This window comes from Mustela putorius, unplaced genomic scaffold (genome assembly GCF_011764305.1).
Source record: "Mustela putorius furo isolate JIRA1106 unplaced genomic scaffold, ASM1176430v1.1 tig00000594_pilon_pilon_pilon, whole genome shotgun sequence".
Lineage (NCBI taxonomy): Eukaryota > Metazoa > Chordata > Mammalia > Carnivora > Mustelidae > Mustela > Mustela putorius.
This window is the reverse complement of record NW_025421427.1, coordinates 381,719-409,165: the sequence shown is the minus strand read 5'-3', so window position 1 is coordinate 409,165 and position 27,447 is coordinate 381,719. Positions and strand designations below refer to the sequence as shown.

The 27,447-nt window shown below is 45.2% G+C and overlaps 3 protein-coding genes across 3 annotated transcripts; all 3 read left to right on the top strand.

Annotated features, from left to right (window-relative positions):
• The first annotated feature begins 14,555 nt into the window (after positions 1–14,555).
• LOC101676017 (histone H2A type 1-D) lies at positions 14,556–15,083 on the top strand. The gene has a single exon (XM_045082272.1). It carries the CDS (start codon positions 14,607–14,609, stop codon positions 14,997–14,999), a length of 393 nt encoding a protein of 130 aa, XP_044938207.1. The 5' UTR covers positions 14,556–14,606; the 3' UTR covers positions 15,000–15,083.
• Positions 15,084–15,923: 840 nt separating this feature from the next.
• Positions 15,924–16,399, top strand: LOC106004309 (histone H3.1). Its single transcript, XM_045082259.1, has one exon. It carries the CDS (start codon positions 15,973–15,975, stop codon positions 16,381–16,383), a length of 411 nt encoding a protein of 136 aa, XP_044938194.1. The 5' UTR covers positions 15,924–15,972; the 3' UTR covers positions 16,384–16,399.
• A 5,010-nt stretch (positions 16,400–21,409) lies between these two features.
• LOC123392663 (histone H4) lies at positions 21,410–22,258 on the top strand. The gene has a single exon (XM_045082289.1). The coding sequence runs from the start codon at positions 21,460–21,462 to the stop codon at positions 21,769–21,771; it is 312 nt and encodes a 103-aa protein (XP_044938224.1). The 5' UTR covers positions 21,410–21,459; the 3' UTR covers positions 21,772–22,258.
• The last annotated feature ends 5,189 nt before the right edge of the window (positions 22,259–27,447 follow it).

Here is a 27,447-nt window from a genome sequence, read left to right as displayed (position 1 = left end):
GCAAGGCCAATTATCCAAAGTATTGCAAGGGCCCACCGAGCCCTATGCTGATTTTGTGGACAGATTGATACAGACCGCAGGTAGAATGTTCGGGGATGTTGATACAGCAATGCCACTTATCAAGCAGTTAGCCTATGAGAATGCCAATAAATGGTGTAGAGAGGCTATCAGACCCTGGAGATCAAAGGACTTATCAGCCTACATCAAAGTCTGTAGAGATATAACGGGGCCTATAATACAGGGACAGGTTCTGGCAGCGGCTTTCGCACAAGCCATGTACGGCCAGGAAGGAGTCCGCCCCAAAGGATGCTTTCAATGTGGCCAGGAAGGACACGTTAAGAGGAATTGCCCGCAGCGTGGAACCCAGGCTGGAAAAGCGTACCCAAAAGTACCGCCAGGAGGCTTAAAGCCTCAGCGTTGCCCGCGATGTAGGAAGGGAAATCACTGGGCACATGAATGTCGCTCCATGGAGGACACTGAGGGGAACCCGTTGCCTCCTAACAACTGGGGGAATTCAAAAAACGGGAGGCAGGGCCCCACCCCCCGGGGCCCGAATCAAATGTACGGGGTGGCAATGTCCCTGCCTACCAAGCCGCGATGGGTTTTCCCACCCTCCGATCAGGGGAGTCAATCCACGCAGGGCCCAGGAGAGCCACAACAGGTTCCGCCGGACTTGACGTCTGTGCCACCACCCGAATGGTCCTAACGCCTGAAATGGGGGTGCAGGCCGTGCCATCTGACCTGCATGGAGGCCCTCCAAAAGGAACGGTGGGGCTCCTCCTTGGTAGGAGCTCCTCCACTATGCGGGGACTTCAGGTCCACCCGGGAGTCATTGATCCCGATTTCGAAGGGGAGGTTAAAATTCTGATTTCATCTCCGAGGGGTATTAACATTATAAATCCAGGGGATAGGGTCGCACAGCTCTTAATTTTGCCCAGCGATCACGAAAAATATCCATCCACAGGCTAGGCGAGGAAAGGTGGCCTAGGATCCACCGGATCTTCCCTCGCGTGCCTTACCATGGGCATGAAAGAGAGGCCCATGCTTAAATTAAGGATCAGAGGAAGACCATTCTGGGGGCTCCTAGATACAGGTACAGGAGCAGACAAAAGTATTATCAATCATCTAGATTGGCCTAAAGCCTGGGCCCTGGTTAAGGCTAATCAAACCCTCCGAGGATTAGGGGTAGCTACCAGCCCAGATATTAGTGCCGCATCCTTAGATTGGGAAGATGAGGAGGGACATAAAGGCATTTTCCAACCGTATGTTTGTGCCACCCCCGTTTCTCTGTGGGGACGCGATGTGCTGGAGCAGATGGATATTTGACTTACTACTGAAAAACTGTATAGTGGGGCCTCCCAAACCATAATGAGGAACATGGGATATAAGCCTGGCCAGGGCCTTGGAGCCAAGGGCCAGGGAGATCCCGATCCCCCTTCCATGGGAGGTCAGGGTTTTTCCTAGCGGCCACTGAGGCAATTCGAATAACTTGGAAACAACAGGAGCCGCGCTGGGTGCCTCAGTGGCCTTTAACAAAAGACAAGCTACAAGCGGCAAAGAGAATTAGTCCAAAAACAACTCAAAGCAGGACACATTCAAGAATCCACGTCCCCGTGGAATACTCCCATATTTGTGATAAAAAAGAAATCAGAAAAATGGCGATTGTTACATGACCTGTGACAAATTAATGGTCAAATGCAGGTCATGGGACCCCTTCAGTTGGGGCTCCCAGTCATGACAGCGTTACCCAAAAATTGGCCCTCTATCATAATAGATATCAAAGACTGTTTCTTCTCCATTCCTTTACACCCTGTGGATATGGAGCACTTTGCCTTTACTCTGCCATCCATTAATCATGCAGAGCCAGATCAAAGATATGAATGGAGAGTACTCCCTCAAGGGATGGCTAATAGCCCCACCTTATGTCAGTTGTATGTGAGTCGAGCATTGGAACCTTTTCGAAAAGCATTTCCAAACCTACTTTGTTATCACTATATGGATGACATCCTCATCTGTGGGCCAGATGAGAGGTCTCTGCCCTCGGCTCTAACCTTCCTACAGAAGCAATTGGCAGAGTGGGGACTAACTATATCCCCTGAAAAGATCCAAGCAGGAAACCTACAGAAATACCTTGGTATGCAGCTCTCTAACGCAACAGTAAAACCTCAATTGGTCCAGATCCGTAGGGATCACCTGCACACATTGAATGACTTCCAGAAACTTCTAGGAGACATTAATTGGATCCGACCATATATAAAAATCACTACAGCAGAATTGAAACCCTTATTTGATATCCTGCCTGGAGATCCTAAATTAGACTCCCCAAGAACTCTTACCCCAGCTGCCATTAGATCATTACAGTTGGTTGAAAGCAGACTAGCCTTAACAGCAGCAGATAGATGTGACCCGGAAAAGCCTATAAATGCCGTAGTTATCCCGTCCCCTGGATCACCCACAGGAGCACTATGGCAGGGAGGACCCCTGTTATGGATTTACCTGCCCCATAATCTTAGCCGTGTCATCACCCCGTATGCTACAGCTGTAGCTATGATAGCAAGCAAAATATTCAAAGCTAGCATACAGGTCCTCGGGAGACTGCCCGATGCGTGTATAGTCCCTTATGACAAAACCCAAGTGAACATTCTAACACATGAAAATGATGATTGGGCCATTTTGACGATCGCTTATCCTGTCACATTTGATAATCATTATCCCTCACACCCCCTAATTGGATTTTACAAAAATACACCCCTCATATGGCCTAAATCCTGCCGTTTAGAGCCAGTGGTTGATGCCCTCACGGTGTTTACAGATGGTAGCAAATCTGGAACTGGTGCCTACGTGGTGGAAGGAGAGGTAATTCCGGTTGTTGTGCCATCAACCTCAGCTCAAAGAACAGAATTGTTGGTAATTATGTGTGTTTTTTACAAAGGTTTCAAAATCAGCCTATCAATATTATTTCAGACAGTAAATATGCAGTTGTAGCTACCAGATCTGTTGAGACTGCCATTATCTCAGCCAGTCAATCAGAAATTTCCTCCCTGCTGATTGAATTGCAAGACCTCATTCTCTCTCGTGGTGCCCCTTTTTATATCGGACATCTCAGAGTACACTCAGACCTCCCAGGGCCTATGGCTAAGGGAAACCGAATAGCTGACACGGCCGCACGCTTTCATGTCTGTAGCGCCTTGGAAGACGCGAGAACCTATCATAAAAGGTGGCATGTCAATGCCCAAACTTTAAAGATGCGTTTTAACATCTCAAGAGCTGATGCACGAGACATCGTGAAGTCTTGTGGTAATTGTGTAACACATTTGCCTATGCCCTCCCTAGGGGTAAATCCCAAAGGACTCTTACCTAACCATCTATGGCAAATGGATGTAACACATGTTCCTTCCTTCGGACAACAAAGATACGTCCATTTAAGTGTAGACACTTGCTCGGGGATTGTTAGCGCGACCCCCTTGCGAGGGGAAAATGTCAAAAATGTGATGTCCCATTGCCTGTGCAGCTTTGCCTGCTGGGGAGTGCCAAAGCACTTGAAAACAGACAATGCCCCTGCTTACACTTCTGCAGGCTTTCGCAGCTTCATGGCCTGCTACAATATCCAGCATGTTACAGGCATACCATATAATCCTCAAGGCCAGGGCATTGTGGAACGCGCGCACCTGACCTTTAAAACTACCTTGCAAAAAATACAAAAGGGGGGAATTGGAGAGGAGTATCGTATACCCAATGACCTCACCAATCTGGTCACCTTTATTTTAAATTTTCTCACGGTTGACAAGGACGGCACTTCGGCCGCGGAACGTCATTGGGGCCAACAGAAAATGCAGCAGTCAATGGTGAAATGGAAAGATGTCCTTACTGGCTTATGGAAGAGACCTGACCCGGTGCTTCGGTGGCACCGAGGTTCCCTTTGTGTTTTCCCACAGGATGCGCCTGCTCCACTCTGGGTGCCGGAACGCCTCACCAGGCTGGTGGCCGTGGAACCTGTGGAGGATGCTGGTGATGATGATGATAGCGACGACGACTGTCCTGCAGCCTGTTCCCATGAAGGCGGAGCCAGTTCAACTGTGGCCTAGACAAGAGACTGCCCAGCTTCAGGCCCTTCTTCAAATGGCTCAGCATAGAGTGCATTCTTCTCACCCGAACTCATGTTTGCTACTGACGCTTATTTTTATGCAAGTGTTGGCAGCCCAGGGCTCATTATATTGGGCATACGTCCCCGATCCACCCCTGTTACAGCCCGTGGGTTGGGATGTGAGTTCTATTCCTGTATATGTTAATGATACTGTCTTGCTAGGCCCTCCCTCTTCTGTTCATCTCCGGCCACAGCAGGCTGCCATATCTTACAAGGGCTATTCTGATGTATATCCCATATGCTTTGCGATGAAGCGCACAATACCACGCTGTTTAAGTGTTTCCCCGCGATCTGGTTATAGTGATGTGAGTATAGCTGGCCTTGACACTACCTATAGCACCATAGTGACTTCTGGTATAGCCCCACGGGATATTCCACTTTGTGCAGCTAACTTAAGTATAGCTAAGGGGATTGGAGTACCCTGGAGGCTCTGCCTAGGACAAAAAGCTACTAAGTACTCACTAGAGGATAGATTTGAGCTTTGGGATTGGGGGCCTATAATATCTTCCGGATGTCCTGAATGCCGTCCGAAAATACCCCCAATTCTCACTCCTCAACGTGGCTATCCGGTGCAAACTGAGATTTGAAAACTTATTGCCGCCTTTGGAGGCGCCACCCAGGTATCTCTTGGTTCCGTCAGCGATTTGGTTAGTATGTTATAACAATCAGTCTCATTCCTCAAAAACTGGGCAGGCATAGGAGCCCTGATTATGTTGATGATTCTGGCTCAAGTGCTCCTTCTACAATGCATCGCGCGACAACAACGGCTATAGCAACGGGCTTTGGTCTAAGCCATGATGGCTCTGGAGGCTGGTACCTTCCCTCCCCTCAAAATATGGCTTAGTACGCTGGATCGGTAGTCAAAGACGGGTAAGACTGATCCCTCACCATAGCAACCTAAGACAGGGGCTCCTCGGCCCGGGGGAGTACCCGATGACGGGTAAGCATGTGTGCTGAGGATTGGCAACCTAAGACAGGCACGATCCCTGCCATATAAACAATAAAAAAGGGGGAGCTGTGGAGAGCCATCCAGCAGATGCAAGGAGTCACGTAGACGGGAGTGCCTGAAGATTGAGGAACTGAGAATGATTGGTTTAGGAGGATGTGGGTGCGCTCGTGGCTGACGCACACAGCTCCAGGAGCCAAGAGAGAAACGCATGATCACCGCTAGAGAACAATAGAGTCCTGCATGGTTACATAAGGGTCCACAAGGACACTGCGTGCACGGCGTTATGATTGGCCAAATAGGGGGGGCGAGTACGGGTGAACTTCGTGGATAAATACTGCTGTAAGTGCTTGGTGCAAAAAGCCGCCATTACTATTAAAAAAGAAGCTTGCCACTCACCTCGTCTGCCGGTCGTTCTTGCGGGCCGAGAGTGACAATCAAAGACACCAGACTCCAAAAATTATCCTGTATAGACAGAAAATGCCTTGATGAAGGGGAGGTAATGGGGCAGGTCTATGTCCGGGATTGGGGGAAGAGAGGAGAATGGGTAGGACTCAGCTGTTGACTGCCGGTGAAAAAAAGGAAAACTGTATTTTTTTCATGAGTCTATGAGCATTTTCTGTAGTTGACACACAACAGTGACTTTGGATGAAGAAATTAAATGTACAATAGAATTTCTTTAAAAGGACCCCTTTATGAAGAAAATTTATCTTTAAATGATCTTTTCCCAGATCTCAAATGTCAGCCCACCGCTGTTTGAGTACTTCAAGTCTCAGCAACACAAAATATAGCTGTGAATGAGACCCTGGCCTTAAAAATGAATAACTATAAAAAGACCTATTCTCCCTACCCCCCCTCCTTTTTTTTTTTTTTTTTTTTTTAATTATCAAACTCAGCCAACATGTTAAAACTCACTGACCTTTATGTTCTGACCCTGGCGAGGTGAGATCTAGGTGGTAATATTTCTCATCGTGTTCAAAACGGTCTGAGGTAGGGATGATTTTTTCCTCATCTCGTCCTTCAAAACTTTTGCCTACCTGTTTGCTTTCTACCTTTCATCTCTCCTCTCCTCTCTCTTTCCATACTCCCCTTCCTTCCTAAAATTTGATTCTTTACGTAAAACTTTACCCTTATTTGACAAATTCAAACTAAACTGGGGTTTGTAGACTCAGACCTAGGTCTTTTTGCCATCTGTACTGAATACCGGCTGATCTCTAACAAGTGAAAGGAGAATTTAAAAAAAAAAAAAAGGAAAAAAAATCAGATGCCTGGACTGTGGGGTAGACTATGGATCTATAGTGAGGAGTGGTGAGAAAACAGAAAAAACTCATAAAATCTCTCCAGCTGCATATGATGGGAGGCCAGTTTTGGACACAGCAGAGCCAGCAGGCGAGCCATCCAAGTGAAATACTACAAGGTTTTATACACCCTCTTCCCTAATAAAACATCTGCATTTTTCTCCAGAAAGGCAATTTCTGAGTAAAAAAGCAAATGAGAAAAAAATAGCTTGTATTACTTTCGTGATTATCCTTGCAGCCACGGGGAAGTTTTCGCTGCCTTCCTGTCCAAGGAAGATGAGCTGGAGACAAGAAGAGCTCAATCTGTCCCCGATCTGGATCTGTCCCTGAGGGAGAGGGGAGATGCTCTGGGCTAAGTTCTGGGTGCCAAGAACAAGACAGAGGGGGTGGGGCTGGAGAGGCTTTTAATTTGGAGGGAGGTTGAAAATTTGGAAAAGATACATAACAGGGGGTCCAGAAAGTGTTCATGATTTGGGAAAGAGGGCACAGTTAGAAATAGAATGCCCTGGCCCTGCTTCCTGGCAGATGAGAGGACACAGACTTCTCAGTTCTGCCTTCAGCATCTCTCTGCAACATCTGATGTCTTTCTTCTTGGCTTTTCGTTTCCATTAAATAATATACATATTTAAGTCAGTTCTTTTTAACTTCCTTGTAAAACAAAATATCTGCCCGTTATTTTAAAATAACAACCACCACAAATAATTTCAAATAAACAAATGAAAATCAATTCCATTACCCAGGACATTTTTGCCATCAGTCTTCTGGAAATTTTACTTTGTGTGTGTCTATATATATACACACACACACACACATACACATACATACATATACGGGTCTCTATGCATATAGATATATGAATGTCATATGAGATCATACTTTTTCTTATCCTTTAAAATTTAATAGAGATCTTGTTGCCAGGTAAACGGGGAAACCCTGGCCCCGGGGCCTCTACTCTGCACATCCCAAAGAGGTGACCAGGTTCTTGGTCTTGTCACAAAAAAGAATTCAAGGACAGATGTGCAACACAGAGGACAAGGGACACAGGCGGAAAGGTTTATTAAAGTTAAAATTATACCCTTGAGATATGAGAGAGAGAGAAGGAGCTGCTCCCCCTGCTTTTTCCACCTCCCTTGCTCAGGGGTTCCGTCTTGTGGCGCCGCCATCTTGGGCCTGCCTGGTGGGATCCTGCCAGGAGGGGCCCCTGACCTTCCCCACAGCCGACCGCGGCCTCCGCCTTGCTGGCCTCCGGGCGTCCCCATAGACTCTCACTAACTGCCTATTCTAAAAGTACCAGAAAGAGAGCTATTGTCAAGTATAACTTTTTCTTTTCTTTCTTTCTTTCTTTTTTTTAATCCAAAAGACTTATCTGCAGGGCAGGGCGTACAGCTGATGAACTAAACATCTATTCTTACCTTCCTGTGAATTGCCAGTCTCTCCTCTGAAGCCCAGGTCCCCGTTCCTTAGTTCAACTGCCTGACCGACTTCTGGGGGTCCTGTCTTTGTGCTGCTCTCAGACATAAGAAAGTGTATTTGCTTTTCTCCTATTAATCTGACCTGGGTCGAAATATAATTATTAAACCAGCCAAAGCACCTAGAAAGGAGGAAGGGAACATTTTTCCACCTCTACGTTACCATTGCTGGTTTACAGATGAAAACAAGGCACTTGCTGAGTTCTGTGTATTTGCTAACTTTTTATATATTTGCTGTATCAGTTGTTGAGGGAGGGGTGTTGACCTGCCTACCTGTAATTGCGGATTTGCTCAGTACGCCACGCAGCTCTACCAGTTTTTGCCTCACGTATTTTGTAAGGCTGCTATTTGGTGCTTACACATATAGAATTACTTGGTTTGGGACACCTGGGTGGCTCAGTGGGTTAAGCCTCTGCCTTCAGCTCAGGTCATGATCTCAGGGTCCAGGCATCAAGCCCTGTGTCAGGCTCCTCACGTAGCAGGGAGTCTGCTTCCCCCTCTGCCTGCTCCCCCTGCTTTTGCTTTTTCCCTCTCTCTGTCAAATAAATAATTTCTTTTTAAAGGATTTCTTGGTTTTCTTATTAGACTGACCCTTTTGTCATTCTGTAATGATGAAGTTCTAGAACCTAGGTGAGGTTTGGTGGGCTGAGGTCCGGAGCCGATGACCAAGAAAGAATTCTTGAGACATCTTTGGTGCAAAATGGTGGTTTATTAAAGCACAGGGACAGGACCCGTGGGCAGGAAGAGCTGCTGCCGCCCCGGGTTGTGAGGGGTGGTTGGTTATATACGCAGGAGTTGGGTAGGTGAGGACAAAGGGGTGTTCAGAAGGGCTATTGGGGCAAAGAATACTATCAGGATATTGAAGGCTTAGTTACTATCAAGTAAAGACAATTGAGAGTCTCCTGGTGGAATGTTACATTCCTGCTATCAAGCATCCCTGTTAATGAGATTTAGGTTTAAAGACAATTGGGAGTCTGGTGGAATGTTACATTCCTGCTATCAAGCATCCTTGTTAATGAGATTTAGGTTTAGAAGAAATTTAACTTTATTTACTTTTCCTTCTACCTCCACCTCCTTCGGTTTTTATGGAGGGGAGGGTGACATTAGGCTTGAGAAACTGAGTTCTGTGTCTTTGGAAAATGGACTTATTGATAAGGTAACTTCTTTGTTGTAATCTCAAGGACATTTGCAAACCAAGGGAGACTCCTGTCTTGTAGGATTGTGATCTCAGCAAGTTAACTATTTATCATTTTATGGCAGTCAGGGGTGCCTGAGGAATGCTACACCTATGGAGGGGAGCGGATGAAGGGGGGGGTGCAAGGCGCCAGCTTTTGCTTTGTCCTCAGCCAGCCTCCTGCTCCCTCATCAGTAATGTCCTTTTCTATCTCTGGGAAATTTCTTTGCTCCCATTTACCTACGTGATATTAATATAAGCACCTTTGATTCCTTTGGTTGATATTTGCAAGGTTTTTCTAGCTCTACCCTGTCATTTCAACCTGTATGGATAGTTGTATTTGAAGTGAGTTCCTGTCAAGAGTGAAGGGGAGCATTATTTGCACCCTAAAATATGCTTCTTTGGCAGAAAGATTACCTAAAGTGATTTTTTTTTTTTAAATAGCAGACATTAAAAAAGCTTTGAAAACCTAGTAAAACGGTTTCCCCATTTACCTGGGGAAATTTCGTAAGAGAAATTTACATTTACAGGGGAAATCTGAGTTTGCAAGAGTGTATCCCTCTCTGTGCCAGGAAAAGAAGGATGACTAAAACTGTAAGAACCCAGTGGAAAAGACAAAAACTTAAATCTGCCTAACAACCGTAGCCTTGTTTACTGTGCTTTGCCTGGTAACCTCCCAAAGCTGTCCTCCCCACCCTCCACCCTGAACATGTTTTGCCTTTAGCTGGAGATGGTATTTAAGGTGATGGCTCGGGGCCATTTGAGGCATTACTCAGTACTTCTTGGGTCTGCCCAACTGTCTCATATTACTGGGGGGCGGGGAGGGTCTCAGCTAACAATCTAGAAGGGTAGAGGGAAAACGATTTTTCCTCCCTACAATAGCATCGATTTGGAGCCTGTACTTTTATCAAATCAGCCAGTCTCTGTTTTTGAATGGATGTGTTTAGATCATATACATTTAATGCAATGATTGACCTTGAGAGGGTTCAGGACATATTACCGCAAAAGATGGGCACTTGGACATAATATTTTAAGATAGAGGTGTTTGGGAAAATAGCAAAGCAAGGTTACTTTGACTTGCTCTCCCTCACCCCTCTTCCCTAAAGGCAGGATTAGAAAAACATCACCAGAAAACAGAATTTAGGACTGAGAAGACTCTGAATAAACCTTGTTACTTCTTTGCCATTTACTACCTATTGCCCAAACCCCTTTGTCTTTTCAGTTCTTTTTTTTTTTTTTTAAGATTTTATTCATTTATTTGACACACAGAAAGAGAGATCACAAGTAGGCAGAGAGGCAGGCAGAGAGAGAGAAGGAGAAGCAAGCTCCCCACCGAGCAGAGAGCCCAATGCAGGGCTCCATCCCAGGACCCTGAGATCATGACCTGAGCCGAAGGCAGTGGCTTAACCCACTGAGCCACCCAGGTGCTCCTGTCTTTTCTCTTTAGAAATTTATTTCTAGGTCTAAAAGTACAAAAAGCTTCCTGCTTTGGTCACTTCTTTAGGTCTTCATTGTTTTAGGAAGGCTCCCACGTACAATGTAAAAATTCCAATAAAGTTTGTATGCTTTTCTCCTGCCAGTTTATCTTTGTCAGTTTAATTATCATACCCAGCCAGGGACTCTAAAAGGGTTTAGGAAAAATTTTCCTCCTTTACGTGTTAGGCTTTAAGTTTGCCATTTAAATTTTTGTTTTCTGGTGGATTTTTTGTTGGTTTGTTTTTAATTTTCCCTCCCTATTGTTCATTTCTCTGTTTTCTAGTTCCAGCTTTCCTGTGGGCTACTTGAATATTTTCTTGAGACAATTTGAATTTGATTCATCTCTGGGCTTGGATAGTTTTTTAGTGGTTGCTCTAGATATTACATACACACAACATCACGGTCTACTGGTATCTACATGTTACCAGTTCAACCTTAGAAAGCTTGTTTTCTTTTAAATCTTTTTACCCTCTCTTGTTTATAATATAACTCTCTGAAATATTTCCTCTATGTACATCAAGAACCACATCACATAATATAAGAAATTTAGCTTCTAAACATAATTTAGAAAACACGTGAGAATTGTATTTACCCATATTTCTTTGTTTCCGTTCTTCCTTCCTAATGTTCCAAAAATCTCATATCATTTTCTTTCTTTTTCAAGAACTTCCTTTTGTCGTTCTCCTATGGAGAGATATGCCAGGAAGAAATTCCACTTTGCTCCATCTGAGAATGTCTTTATTCCCTCACCGATTCCTAAAGGGCATGAAATTCAGAGAGACAGTACCAGTTTCTTTCTATGAGTTCTTAAAAAAATGTGGCATTGCCTTTTGGTATGTGGTTTTTGATGAGAAATCTGCTGTCGTTTGAATGGATTTTTCCCTTTTCTTCCCTTTTTTTCCCCCTTCCCTTTTTCTTCTCTCACTGCTTTCAAGATATTTTACGCGTGTTTAGTTTGCCTGGGTTTGATTATGATGTGTTTTATGTCAAGAATGTGTTTGGGTTTATTCTACTTGGGGGTTTGTGAAGCTTCTGAAATCTGTAGGTTTACATCTTTGGTCAAGTTTAGGAATTCTTGGACATTCCACTCTCTTTTCTCCTCTCCTTTTGATCCTCTAAAGACATGAACGTTAGGTCTTTTGTTATTGTCCCACAGGTCTCTGATGTTGGTTTTTTTCTCCCCAGTCTATTTTCTCTCTGTCGTTCAAATTGGGTAATTTCTATTTTTCTATCCTCATATTCACTGATTTTTTCCCCTCTGTCTTCTCCTTTCTGCTGTTGAGCTCATCAGTGGAGTTTTCAATGTCAGTCATTGTATTTTTCCGTTCTGAAATTTGAATTTAGTTCTTCTTTACATCTTTTATTATTTTTTTTCCTGAGGTTTTGCAGTCTTTTGTTTGCTTCAAGTGGGTCTGTTATCTGTTCATTGAAGTATTTTTATGACGGCTGCTTTAAAATCCTAGTTGGATAATTTCCACCTGCTGAGAAGGGAGAAGCACCCCATCATCGCTGAGTAAGTGAAGCCCGAGATCCCCGTCTGGCCTCCAAGGAAATCTTATACCTGTGAAGCTGGGGAGGCAGAGGCACAATGTTTTCCATGGTGTTTCGCTGTGCAGTGATTATGTCTTAAGTTTTCTACTTTCTAGGTCAACCCTTGACCTTTGGGTAGAGATATCCGGTTCTTGTTTTGTGTCTTTATTGTTGCTGTTGTTTGTTTGCTCTCCTTGGCATTTTGAGATTGCCAACTTCTTCAGCACCAAATCCAGGATATGGGAGGTAAAAAGAAAACCCAGAGAACACAGAACTATCTTGTTCTTCAGCTCTCAAGGTCACTTAGCCAACCTGCCTTCTCTCCACCTTTGGTTTACATGTAATGTCTGGGATTTCTAGTTGTACCTAGCAGAAAGAATAGAGATAAGTGTGTATACTTCACTGTGGTCCAGAAACAGAAGGTTTTATGCTTTTGAAATAATTTTCATACGTTGTTTCTCTGTGATGTAAGCAATGTTTCCAGCTACTATTTTCAAACATACTGCCACAAAGAACACATCCTGGGGATTCAATAGACATTTATACTTATGAGATAAGAAACAAAATTGGATATAATCATTCTTTTTTTTTTTTAAGTGGCTTTTGAAGTACTGGAAAAAACATGGTTTTCTTAGAATTGTTTTAGATGAGGGGCTCCTGGATGCCTCAATCTGTTGAGCATCAGAGTCTTGGTTTTGGCTCAGGTCATGGTCTCAGGGTCCTGGGATTAAGCCCCAAATTGGACTCCCTGCTCAGAGTGGAGTCCGCTTGTCCCTCTGCCCCTACCCCAATCCCTTCCCTTGTTAGTACTTTCACTCTCTCTTGCACAAATAAATAAAATCTTTAAAAAAAATTTTGTCAGATAAATAATGTACAGATCTAGATCAAGTCAACTTGAGCTGTCTTTCAAGATCTGTTGTCATTGTTAACTTCTATTTTAAAATGAGGGATTCTTGGGCCCCTGGGTGATTCAGTTAAGCATCTGCCTTCAGCTCTGTTCATGATTCTGGATCCTGGGCTTGAAACCCGTGTCAGACTCCCTGCTTAGTGGTGAATCTTCTTCTCTGTCCCTCCCCTGGCTCAGAGAAGAAGGAAGAGGGGTTACTGGAGACAGCTACTTTTCTTCTGATATTTTTATGGAAGGATTTACCCTCATCATCTCCCTCACCAATATCTGTCCTCCATATTACTTTTCAGAGCCACATAGGCTCTTCTCTTGTCTTTTACCATCCTGTTTGGTAGTCAGAAACCGTTTAGGCTTGAGCCTGCAAAAATTCCTGAAATAATTATTCACCTCCATCTGGGTCCCGTCTAGTTTGTCTCATGGACAGTAAAAGGAAAAACAGCAACATTTCTCCTGGCAATCTCTATTGATGACAGAGGAGTTTCCTGAACCCGATTAGAATCCTTTGTGTTGTAGCCAAATGAGAAAAGAGAGAAGGCGGGAGAATTGGAAATGGCACTGGGAAAGATGACTTTCCCAGTCAAGAGTTTGGAGTCCTCCATTTTATTAACTCAGCCTGCACCTGCACAAGGTCAAACAAACAAACAATCAGTCTCTAAGTCATCTGGTCTCTAAAGTGACAACAGTACTCTATATGCCTTGAGGGTGGTTGGTCCTCTAATGCCTCATGTTTAGATAAAGGCTGAAGCAGAAACAATCAGTGTCTAAGTCTTCTGGTCTCTAAAGTGACAACAGTACTCTATATACCTTGAGGGTGGTTGGCCCTCTAATGCCTCATGTTTAGATAAAGGCTGAAGCAGAAAACTTGGCTGTCCCAGGGCAAAGGCTGATTGGTCCAGTTCTTGCCTTTAGGTTTCGTTGTTCAGATATTTTAAGACTTGGGCTCTGACAAAGATTTTTTTTTTTTTTTTTTTTTTTTAGATTTATGTACTTATTTGAGAGCAAGCACGCAAGGGTCCGGGAGGACAGAGGGAAAGAGAATCTCAAGCCAACCCCGCCCTGAGAGCAGAGGCCCATGCTGGGGCTCCCCGGGGCTCAAACGCACAACACTGAGATCAGGACCAGGGTCTAAACCAAGAGTCCTATGCTTAACCGACTGCACCACTCAAGTGGTCCCAAAGAATTATTTTGTTCCTTTTTTTCTTTTCTGTTGTAAGGTTCAAAGCGCTAAAGCAACTGCTGGCATAGATATACTTCTTAAATGTTACCTATTTAGAAATTTTTCTGTTTATTCCATTCCACAATTAGTCACAACCTTGAACAAGGAAAAACAGCGAAAAGACGGAGCAATGAGGACAGTAACTTCTGCTTCTAATTGTACTTTGAAATAGTATTGTTGAAAAAACCAAGTTGTTCAATTATTAGTATTAAAATAAAAGTTCTTCATACGGGATTACACTGAAGCATTCAAAAACCTCCCGCGAGATGGGAGCGTGTATGTAAATGAGGGATGCTGATTTTGCTTTTTCATTGGTTACTTGAAAACAGCCAATAGGAGACTTGCAAACAGCATACCTCCCGTTAGTATAAATACTTCTCTTGCTCACGCTCTGGTTCTATTCTTGTGTTTTCTTTTGAAGGCGTTTGCTATTTGTTTTATCAGCCATGTCTGGACGCGGGAAGCAGGGCGGCAAGGCGCGCGCCAAGGCCAAGACACGCTCGTCGCGGGCGGGTCTGCAGTTCCCCGTGGGCCGCGTGCACCGCCTGCTCCGCAAGGGCAACTACTCGGAGCGGGTCGGGGCCGGCGCGCCCGTGTACCTGGCGGCCGTGCTCGAGTACCTGACGGCCGAGATCCTGGAGCTGGCGGGCAACGCGGCGCGCGACAACAAGAAGACGCGCATCATCCCGCGCCACCTGCAGCTGGCCATCCGCAACGACGAGGAGCTCAACAAGCTGCTGGGCAAGGTTACCATCGCGCAGGGCGGCGTGCTGCCCAACATCCAGGCCGTGCTGCTGCCCAAGAAGACCGAGAGCCACCACAAGGCCAAGGGAAAGTAAAATGCTGGCTATTGTTTCTAACACGGACTTTTTCCTAATCAAGAAAGTTACCCTAACAACAAAGGCTCTTTTAAGAGCCACCCACTATTTCCATTAAAAGAGCTGTCCTGCTTTGAATTCTGACAAGCGTTTAAAACCAAAGTAAAATGTCACGATTAACCCCCGGGAAGCATTACCCCGTGCCCCATGAAAAATAGTAATACTCGCTTGGAGGTAAAAACCACACGTGGATTTAGTTTAAGTATTGGCCGTGTTTGCCAATACGTGCGTTAAATGGGAAGGGCCCTATTGTGCAGATGGAGTTTCAAAGTTTATCGCAAGGGCAATAGCTTCACGTTTTGCAAAAAAGTGAAAAGAGCTGGGATATTAGGTTCTAATTAAAACATTTGTTGAAGGATACCCACATTCTCCCATCTAGATCCAAGCTGATGAAAACGCTGCACATTTGCCGAAGCATCTGAGAGTAACTCACAGGTCCGTGATAATTAGTGCTTGTGAATAAAGACCATTTTCCTAATTTTCCACAGTGTTTGTGCCAGACCCAAGAAAATTTTCACCTTCATTGTAAATGCAGCGCATTTGTATATTTCCCTGAGCACCTGCAAATTATCTTGACGGTTTCTCTAAGAAAAGATCCGTTGGAAATTCCTATGTTGCTTTGCATGATTACCTGACATTTCAAAATCTCTGAAGCTCTCGTTAAAAGATTTTTGTCCCCAGTGGTTAGAAGAATGGAAAGGGTAAATAAATGACGTCAGAGTAGCTACCGTGAAGGGCAGGGTTTAGGAGTCATTCACCAACCCGAAAGCCGCTCTTAATCCGGGCACCGCTCCAGGGCTGGGCCAATCGGGGGAGGGCGCGGGAACTTTTGAATACTCGTGGGCCCAATGGTTGTCGGTCTGGCTGTATAAAAGGAGGAGGGCTGTGAGCCTTTCACCGGCTTCGGTGAAGACAGTCTCCGCCCGCCTTAGAAATGGCTCGCACGAAGCAGACGGCGCGCAAGTCGACCGGCGGCAAGGCCCCGCGCAAGCAGCTGGCCACCAAGGCGGCCCGCAAGAGCGCGCCGGCCACGGGCGGCGTGAAGAAGCCGCACCGCTACCGGCCCGGCACGGTGGCCCTGCGCGAGATCCGGCGCTACCAGAAGTCCACCGAGCTGCTGATCCGCAAGCTGCCGTTCCAGCGGCTGGTGCGCGAGATCGCGCAGGACTTCAAGACCGACCTGCGCTTCCAGAGCTCGGCCGTCATGGCGCTGCAGGAGGCGTGCGAGGCCTACCTGGTGGGGCTCTTCGAGGACACCAACCTGTGCGCCATCCACGCCAAGCGCGTCACCATCATGCCCAAGGACATCCAGCTGGCGCGCCGCATCCGCGGCGAGAGGGCGTAATTTTTTCATGTCCTGATTTCTGCCAACTTTAAACCCAAAGGCTCTTTTCAGAGCCAACCAATTAGCTCAACAAAAGTAGCTGTGATCGTGTGGCCGCTAACTGACCCTGACATGCCAAACTGGAGCCCTCGCTAACCTGGTCATCCGGCATCTCTAACGACGTAATGATCAGGTTCAACAACGGCACAGGCAAAATAGTACGTTTACCCAGTGTAGTCCTATAACCTCTACAATAAGATAACCTAAATTTTCTCTCCGTCGAGGTAAGAGTCCAACCGTCTATCTTCTGGCTTCATACACCTTGTTAATCCGTTGATAAAGCATAATTTTATCAAGTTCTCTTGTTGCTTAATATGCCATTTATTTGTGGCCCTGCTTGTGATAGGTTGTATTGCTTTATTCTAGAGCTAGCCACAATTTCTTTTCACGATTCTTGGCTGTAGGTTCTTTTAACGTTAGCCACCAAATTCCAAAATGTTGCTTGTTTTCTACACCTTAGCTCTTAATACCTGAAATTCTGGGCCTATGTCTGAGATGGGAACTGTTGCTAAGTCATGTGGGCAGCTCTTATCAATAGACACAAAACAAAATTAAACTTGAATTGTGTGGTTTACTTGGATTTACTTACATTCCAGGACTTTACTAAAGCACTTTTGCTTTACAACATGTTTGCATTTTAAAGATTGATATTTCTGTGAATTTGTGTGTGTCACTGTGTTGAATTTTTAACATTCTGTTTTTCCAGATTTATCCATACAACTCTGGCACACCTTTTCTATCCATATAAAAGGGACTGTCCGAGGCACCAATGCCTCTGGCTTAAACCAGGGTGACTTTGCTCTCTAGCTCTGGGCCCCAGCTAAAGTCCAATTATGGGGTTTTATAGCTGTGCTGGGTTTTATATGCATTGTTTTTGGATTTTTTCCCCTATTATTTTATGTATCTGTTACAAAAAGGGTGTTTTAGGTATAGGGCTCGAGAGGATAGCTTTTAAAAAGTGAAAGTACCCATTACTGTTGGGAGGGTTAGATGGCCAGGGGACAGTGGCTCAGACCGAGCTTCCCACCAACTGTTACCCCTTTCCTGGCCAAGGATCAAGGATTTGGCTGTGTCTTCATTTACCTGAGATCCTCAATAGAGTAATTGTCCAGTGTCTAGGAAAGTAAGGTTAGCATCATCTTAGAATCCAACCTTGTTACTCTGTCCAAGAGTCCTTTGGAAGCAGGCGGCCCAGAGCAGCATTTGGGTGATAGATTGCCAACATTCAAATTCCAGTTTGCTACTTAATATATCCTTTTCACAAATTGATTTCTCCATTGTCAGAAAAATGGGGGTAGTACTACCCACCTCAGAACTGTAATTGGGATAATAGGAGTTGATTTTTGAACACAGAGCATTGTATAAATGCTATTAATTTTTCTGAGTTATGTATTATTTTCCCTTTTATTCTCAGATTTTTAAAAAAGACTTTATTTTTTTAATTTGACACAGAGAGAGAGATCACACGTAGACAGAGAGGCAGCTAGAGAGAGGGAGGGAAGCAGGCAGAGAGCCTAATGTGGGGCTTGATCCCAGGACCCTGAGATCATGACCTGAGCTGAAGACAGAGACTTAACCCACTGAGACACTGGCATCCCTCAGAATTTTTTTTTTTAATTGAAATAAAAATGCAAACTTTAGCTTCTAAACGTCCCTTTCACTTACATTACTTTGTTGCTGTTTGTAAAGAAAACTTCAGCAGGTATTTGAAAAACAAAGAATGGAAGAAATTCACATTTATAAAAATTTACTGAACATATTGGACCAAATGTAGTGCCAGTCTTTTAACATCAGTGCTTTAAGCATTTATTACTTTGGATTAGCAGAGTGACTATGGCCATGCTGGAGGGGAAAAGGGGGTGTTTAAGACACAGATTTTATCTTTCAAATGGCTGTTGGAAGGTTCTCAGTCACCCAGGCACCAAGGCGTGGTATGACCACACAGGCTAAAGTTTGCAGGTAATGTTGTTGGTGTCTAGAATCGCTTTTAAGAAAAGAGGAGGAATCGTCTTTAAGAAAAGAGGAGGAAGCCAAAGTCAGGGTGCATTTTTCAGACTAAAAAATTTAGTAGTAGCCCTTCCAGTCATCCCAGAAGAAGCGACTTACTAATCAATGAGTGTTTTAGGGAGACTTAACACAACAGTTGGAAATCAGTTAATAGAATTGAACTGCATTCCAGACATGGCCACAAGACAGTCAGAAAGCAGACGTTGTCAATGTATACTTGGAAAGGGGACAAAGGAATATATTTAGACAACCTTAATTAACATGCTATGTATGAAAAACAAAAAAGAGTCTGTCAATCAATAGATGAGTGGATAAAAAAGATGTGGTATATAGGGTTGACTCAAACAACACAGGTTTAAACTGGGTGAGCCCACTTGCAGATTTTTTTTCAACAAATATAATACATTACTGTAAATGTTTTTCTTTTCTTTGTGATTTTCTTGATAGTATTTTCTTTTTTCTGGTTTATAATAATATAACATATAGTACATATGCAGAATATGTTTTAATAGACTTTATGTTATCAGTAAGGCTTCTAATCAACAGTATGGTATTGGTAGTTTTGTGGGTGGGGGAGTCAAAAGTTATATGTGGATTTTCAACTGTGTATAGGTCAGTACCCCCACCTCTGCGTTTTTCAAGTGTACACTGACTATACAGTGGAATATTAGCATGAAAAAGTATGAAATCTTATTCATATGGATGGGCTTCAAGGGTATATGCTATATAAGTCCAACAAAGTCAAATACCATATGATTTCACTTATATGTGCAATAAAAAAAAACGAAACAGAGATATAGATAACAGTTGAGTAGTTGTGGGGGCGCGGGGTAAGAAGTAAAATAGGTGAAGGTTATTAAGAGGTACAAACTTGTAGTTATACAACAAATAAGTCACAGGCATGCAAAGTACAGCAGAGGGAATACGATCATATAATAATGGCTTTGTGTGGTAACAGATGGTAACACATCGTGATGGGCATTTCTTAATGTATAGAACCGTCAGCTCGCTATGCTGTACACCTAAAACCAGGGTGATACTGTATGTCAGCTATACTTTAATACAACGAGAAAAACGCAATTCATCAACGCTTTATATTTTATTGAATGCTGTGATTAAAAAAAAAAATCTTCACTATTATATATGTGCCTGTTTTGTCTATATTGTGTTAGGAGTAAAAGCTTAAAAATGAAAGCTCAGGGCAATCTCCCAACTCCAGACAGATTCTTTAAGTAATAATACCAGCTAAAAATCAGGGACATTTACGTAGGACTTCTTTGTGCCAATCTCTGTTCTAGCCCTTTGCTTACATTAGCAATGTAAATCTTCACAAAAGCTCCATGAGTAGTATCATCACTCCACCTTTACAAATGAAGAAAATGAAGGCAAAATTACAGGATCACACATCTGTAAAAGAGGGAAAATAACTTCCCCTACTCTTCTGAATGCTTAGTTGAGTCGCTATAAAAAAAGATGAACGAGAAAAACAAAGAGAAGTTTAATGACATGTACCCCTCGTGTGTACTTAGGAGATGCTCTGAAGAACTGAGTGGAACTCCCTGAAGAGGCCCCAGCCACCCCAGGAAAGACCCCCTTCCGCTAACAGATGTTGGTGTGGGAAGGGAGTGCCCAGGAAGCCAGACTGGGGTTGGCGGGAAAAAGATGGGAAACAAGGTTGTGATGCCGAATTAGGCTGGGGCTTTCCCAAGGACAGGAATGTCTGGTGATTTAGTCGTCCTTCCCTTCCTGCTGATGAGGGAGCAGGAGGCTGGCTGAGGACAAAGCAAAAGCTGGAGCCTTGCACCCCCCCTTCACCCGCTCCCCTCCATATGTGTAGCATTCCTCAGGCACCCCTCACTGCCATAAAAACGATAAATAGTTAACTTGCAGAGATCACAGTCCTGCAAGGCAGAAATCTCCCTTGGTTTGCAAATGTCCTTGAGATTTACTAACAAAGAAGTTACCTTATCAATAGCCCAATTTCCAAAGACACAGAACTCAGTTCCTCAAGCCCTAATGTCACCCTCCCCTCCATAAAAAACCGAAGGAGGCGAGGTAGAAGGAAAAGTAAATAAAGTTAAATTTCTTCTAAACCTAAATCTCATTAACAAGGATGCTTGATAGCAGGAATGTAACATTCCAACAGGAGACTCTCAATTGTCTTTACTTGATAGTAACCAGGCCTTCAATATCCTGATAGTATTCTTTGCCCCAATAGCCCTTCTGAACACCCCTTTGTCCTCACCTACCCAACTCCTGTGTATATAACCAACCACTCCTCACAACCTGGGGCAGCAGCTCTTCCTGCCCACGGGTCCTGTCCCTGTGCTTTAATAAACCACCATTTTGCACCAAAGATGTCTTAAGAATTCTTTCTTTAGTTGTCAGCTCCGAACCTCACCCAACCGAACCTGACTTAGGTTCTGGGACTTCATCACTGCTGCAGAGAGGGCGACACTTAGAGGTTGAGGTCTCCTTCATGAATGTTAAAATGTCCCGTTAGGAAGATTTTAGAGATTCTCCCGTGTCGGTGTTTCTTAAAAATCATCTGCTCGCATACAGTCCTTAGACAAAGAGGCGCATTTGGTTGGGGGGCGGGGGGACGTCTTCTGCTGCCCTCCACACCGAAGAGGCCTATTTTGAGACGGTATGTCCTGAACCCCTACACTCCTGTTTCGGGGTGACATCTTAGGGTTCCCTTCCCAGCCAACAATCATTCCCCTTCTCAATGAGAGAAGGCAGTACTTTGTTGTAAACTGAAGCCCCTAGTAACGTTTTCATGGGGGAGATTCCTGCAGACACCAGTACGACCGGCTCAGGAGAAGCCAGACCTTCCACCCGACTTTGCTCCCTCCCTCACACAGTCCTCGGAGCTCCGCCCAGAGGTGGGAGGAGCCGTGGTGGGGGCGGGGCCTTGGGGCCCGCCCGCGCTGTCAGTCTTCAACTAGGTCCGACTTCTGCTTATAATTGGCGCTGACGGAGGCGAAGGGCCATCGCTGTGTGGAACTCGCACAGAGCTTTTAGGTCGAAATGTCTGGTCGCGGCAAGGGCGGGAAGGGCCTGGGCAAGGGAGGCGCCAAGCGCCACCGCAAGGTGCTGCGCGACAACATCCAGGGCATCACCAAGCCCGCCATCCGGCGGCTGGCCCGGCGCGGCGGCGTCAAGCGCATCTCCGGCCTCATCTACGAGGAGACCCGCGGGGTGCTCAAGGTGTTCCTGGAGAACGTGATCCGCGACGCCGTCACCTACACGGAGCACGCCAAGCGCAAGACGGTCACGGCCATGGACGTGGTCTACGCGCTCAAGCGCCAGGGCCGCACTCTCTATGGCTTCGGCGGTTAAAATTTTCCCCGGTTTCATTTATTCCTCAAATCTCTCTAAAGGCCCTTTTCAGGGCCGCCCACTTTGTTTCCAGAAGAGCTGTACGCGTTTTGTGCTTCCTGATTCTGGTACCTACTGCGTTTTCCCGGTGCTTGGGGTCTTGGGTTCCGGTGTAAAGGAGCCAGGGCGGTGCATTGGCCGCCGGATGCTAGCTCGACCAATGAGCTGGCCTTACGGCGCGCGCGCGGGGTCCGTGCCAATCAGGACCAGGGTTGCCCGAGGGAAGCCAATGGAGCGGCGACGCGGGCCCCAGGCTTCCCGGGAGAGATGCGGGGCCCGACCTCGGCTCTTCCCGCAGATTTGCTGCCTGTTTCCCGTGGAAGGAGTGAAACGACGACCCATGCCTCCTGTCCGGAGGGATTCGGATAGCGGCGGGGCTTCAGCGGCCGCCCAGCTCGCTCGCCTGGGGAGGTTCGGTAAATCCCTGTCTCTGGAAGAGGCCGCCCCCGCCTCACAGGCAGCCAGGTGGTTTAAAATGCGCGACCGGAGAGACGCCGGACGTTCGCTCCTAGCGTGTCGCCTCCCTGGACGGCGTGAGGAGAGCGGAGCGTCCCCTGGCGTCAGGTCCCCGCGGGCCGCCGCCGGCGCCCCGGAGCTGGAACCTGTGAGGCCGCAGCCGGGGGTCGCAGGTTTCTAGGGGCCTCGCCATTCTCGAGCCCCGGGTCCTCCCTCCGCCCCTGCCTAAGCGGGTCTGGAAAGTGCCATTTAGTGGACGAAGGGGGTCTGTTCGGATTCAGGTCTCTGCTTCTGGGACCCCCTAGGGTCTCCGGCAGGGCCCCACCTTGAGGGCTTAAGGAAGGAGCCTCCGTCCTTTGAGGTCACCGGCTCTCACGCGACTGTCCTGCACCTTCCGTCTTCGTCCCTCCGCCCAGGTCCTCTTCCGCCTCCTGTACATGGTAAGGGTTTCGGGTTCACGTGAGCCGCAAGCAAACAACCGACTGAGCCACCCAGGTGCCCCTCAAAACACTTTTCGAGCATTCTTGAAAGCTTCATTCAAAACCCTAAACTTAAAAAATAAAGTTTTTCTAGTATGCCCTCATTGATAAATCAGGCACGTGGATAGCATCTTTAATTCTTGAAAAATCTATTGATGACTGCTTAAAGCAAGTTCCTCTAAGATGTTCTCCGACACAAGATACCGAATAGGCAGTTGGAACAGTTTCTCGAGTTCAAGTGAGAGGTCTGGTTTAGAGGAAAATTTGGGAATCAACAGCCTATAAATGAGTCTGTATCCCATCGGGAAGAATTCAAACACCATTTATTGCAATGCATTGTAATAGTAAATGAGCAGAAATGTAAATTGCCACCAGAAACCCTGTCTTAGTTCAGGCTGCTATAAGGAAAATGCCACAGACTGCCTTAAACAACAAACTGATTTCTCAAGGCTGGGAGTCCAAGATTAAGGCACTGGCAGTTTCAGACAAGATTTGGTGTCTGGTGAGCCCCCCACCCCGTTCCGGGTTCGTAGACTTGTCTTGCTGTGTCCTCACATGGCAGACGGAGGGCCAGAGAGCTTTCCGAAGTCTCGCATTTATGAAGGGCACTAATTACATTCGTGAGTGCTCCATTCTCGGGGCCTAATCACTACTGAAGGGCCAGAACTCCTAACACCATCATATAGGGGATTTAAATGTCAACACGTGAATATGTGAGGAATACAAACAGCCCATAACAAATGAAATATTATACAGCCCTACTAAAGAAAAGGGAAAGTCTATTCCAATATGTGCTCAAGTACCTATGGCTCACTTCTTGGGCCCCTTCTCTGATCTTGGTATGACCTTGATCTTGATATGTTCTGTGTTCTGTGTAATGGTTTATGCTCAACAGGATAACTCCATGACCTAGCCCTAAGTGTCAGGTCAGGTTGTAGTGACAATGCCTATGATTGTGTCTGCTTCTGTATGTTTCTCAATCACAATGGCTGTTTTTAGAAACAATGGCTGTGTTAGACTTTAATCACCTCTAAACTTTTCTCAGTTCATTCCACCCACTTCAAGCTTCATAATGAAACTTGCCACATATCCAGTTGCATATTTGATGTATCTACTTGAGTGTCTAATGGACATCTCAAACTTGATTTTTCCAAATTAGATATCTTAACACATAAACACCAAATCTATTCTTTCTCCAGTGTTCCCCACCTCAATAAATGGAACTCCATTCTTGTAGCGGCTCATCTGAGAAATCTTGCAATCCTGTTGGAGCTCTTTCTCTTACAACTTTTATCCAACCCAGTCATCTCTGTTACAAATCAATGAAAGCACCTTTCACTACATCCTGTGCTGCTACTTCAGGGCAAGCCACACTCACCTATTGTCCAGATGACCATAATGACTGCTAACTAGTCTTTCTATTTCCACTTTTGATAGCTAGTTTTTTTCTCAGTCCAGCAACAAGAGTGATCATTTCAAAAGTTGTTTCACCCTCAGAACATTCCAGTGATTTTCCCTCTTCATCCCAGCCTATAAGGAGGGTAGCCAATAATTCTAGTTTGTCTGAGTTTGAGGGGTTGCTGGGGATGTGGAACGTTCAATGCTACAACTTGGAGAAAGTCCCAGGCAAACAGGGTGAGTTTGTCTCCCTGCCTAGATGGCTTCACATGCTCTGGGCCCTGGCCACCCTCTGATCTCACTTGCTATCACATTTCTTTGTCTTCACTGACCTTTTTGCTGTTTGCAGAACAGACCAAGCATGTTCCAGTCTCGGAGCCCTTGTATGTATTTCTCTGACTTCCTAGAAGTATCTTATTCTGGTACATGGGGAGGATTTTACTTCTGCCCTAAGAATTAAAATGACATAAAACAAACTAACAGTAGAAAAAGCATACAATTTGTTTACATTTATATAAATACATATATATTTTTTTATATGTAGAAAGAGACATTATTGTACGCCAATATGCTTTCCATGACAAAGGTGCACTCCTAAGGAAATGAAGACCCAAAGAAGCAGTTAGAGTTGAACACTTCTGTACTGAGCTGGACAAAGCGTAGTGAACTGAAAACACAACAAGGCAAGGAGGCTGGGGCTAGGATAGTGAGTTGTGGGAACGTAACTAGGAAGATAAGTGTTAGTTTACAAGGTTTGTTTGTACAGATTTCTCCTGGCCTCAACCCCTCACCCAAGGTGAGAAAAATGTTACTTTCCTCATCATATAAGGGTGACATCTTCCATATGGGGAATTTCTCTCCTGCTTTCAGGAAGAAAAAGGAGAGGTCAGTGTGCCTTCTGGCATCTGTTGTTTTTCAAGTGCCTTTGATCTTTAGGTCCGAGTCAGTTTTTGTGTAGCATATTCTGCTACCTGTCCCTGGATGGCTGCAGACTTCATTTCATTCAGGTCTCTGCTCAAACACCCTCTTATGAAAGAGAACTTTCCAGACCACCTTATGTAAAGTAATACCCCTTTCTGCTCATTCTTTAAAATAGTATATGCATCCCCACATGTATCAATATATGTTTAATTGTTCTGTCTCCCACAACTAGAATATAACTCTCTGAGAGCAGGGACTTTATTTTGTCCCTGACTTGTCCCTAGCACCTAGAACAGGGCTGACAGCTAATAGGTAGTCTCTGAAGGCTTGTTGTGTGGGGAGAGGAAAAGTGTTTTTCCTTCTACCCTTCTAAATTCTTAACAGATCTCCTTGTAATAAAAAGATAGGGTAACAGAAGAAAACCAAATTAAATTATGTGCATATGTACAGGAGCCCCACAAAGATATGAGGTTCAAGGAAATGAACAGAGCAGGAAGCTTTTATATCTGTTAGACAAAGAATACCTTTCTGAAGAAGTGAAAAGACAAAGCGGTTTGGACTAGAAGTAGCAAATGGTAAAGAAGTAAAAAGGTTTGTTCATAGACACTTCTCAACCCTGAGTTCCTCATCTCTGGTGATAATGATTTTTTTCTTCCTCCTGGTACAGGAGGGTACCTTTCAGATAAAAGATTTATCTTTGGTTTCTTGGAAAAAGAAAGAAGTGGGGGTTGATGTGGGGCAGAGGGAATGTCAGGGTGAATTTCCTGCTTCTGAAGCTTAATCTCCTTAGAGTTTAATATATTTAATATGCCAAGGAGGCTTATTAGGGGATCGCATGTCCTGAACCCCATCAGCTGAATGAATGCGTACATGAATTTTCTACGTCAGACCCTAGGCCCACCAGAGTGTTGCCACAATTGATTCTCCATGTACTGTTCTTTTATTTACCTCTGCCCGAATCAATCCATATGGCAGTTTTTCCTCTAGATCTGAGGAATGATGCCAGTGGCAGATAGGCGGCGTTACCTTTGTTCTGAAAAGGCCTTCATGAGTGTTAAGGCTGAAGAAGGCTCTGAGGCGTTCCCCCAGGGCAGTGAGCATGACTAAAATGGACACGGTACTATCTACAAAGCTGTTAATAAAGATTCCAGGCCTGCCATCACAGAAGCTCGTCCTGTCTATTGTAGCAACTACCGCTCCCCTCTCACGTAGAAAATCTGTATCCACACATCTCTCTACGTATACTCTGGATCCACAACGGGGAATTCTGTTGATTTGCTTACAGAGGTCCCCCACTGCCTATAAGAGTACCTGGCACATTACATGAGGTCAATAAATATCTCTTGAAGGAACACCAGCTAGGGAGAACATAAAATGACCGCTCTCCCAACCAGGCCCATGTTGCTCCTCTGGCCATCCAGGATGCGGCTCTGAATTCTCCTCATTGTCAATTTAAATTAGGCCAGACTAGGTACTTTTATCATTCCCCAAGAAATCTTGGAGGACAGTTATCAGGTGCAAAGGGGGCCCCCAAAAGCTAGGAGAGACACCGGCTGAAGCTGACATACTGAGCTTGTGGCCAGCTCACAGGTTCTATCGCACTCACTCAGTTTTATTGAAATATAGTTTATGCACCATAAAATTCATTCCAAATTAGCCGCCCTGATTTCCATTTCTCTGTGAAGGGAGGAAAAGTATGGCGAATTCAGACGGGCTCTGCTGACAGTGAAAGAGGCACTTTCCCCCATAAACCAGATGTTACTTTCCCCTGAATCCAGTGCCCTGGGTTTTCTGGCAGCCTGAATCTGGTTTCTCCCCTGCCGGTTTCCAAAGACTATTTTTTGGAGTTTGTTAGTGGTGAAACCTCTACTGTCCTCGAGACCCAATTGAAGGACACTTGCAGGTCTGAGTCTACTTCGTAATGCACAAAATGATAAATCCCACAGATTCCTTACACAGGGCTTTGGGGTTTCTGGCCAACCTTCCCATCCCCCAGTCTGGCTCGCCTGGGAGGTTGGGGGGGGGTTGGGTGAGGTGGCACATGAGATCATCAGTTCTGATTGGTTGACAAACACGGATGGGACCTGCTGATTGGACAATGTTCCTCTTTGTTCCTAGAAATCCTTGCCAAGTTCCTTGCTCTACTTGGTTTCCCCACTTTTGAGTTAGGAGTATCATCCCTCTTTTACGCGTAATGCAGTCAATGTGGAGGACAGAGGAGCAAGGAAGTACGGCTCAGCTAAGGGAGTCCCTTTAGTGTAATCGGATGTTGCACGGAGCTTTACTTTTAAAAATCCCGCAATCCCACATAATTCGGTCATTAAATCTCAACTGTTCATTTTAACCAATGGAGTAGATCAGGTCAGCTCTTTTTCTGAATGTT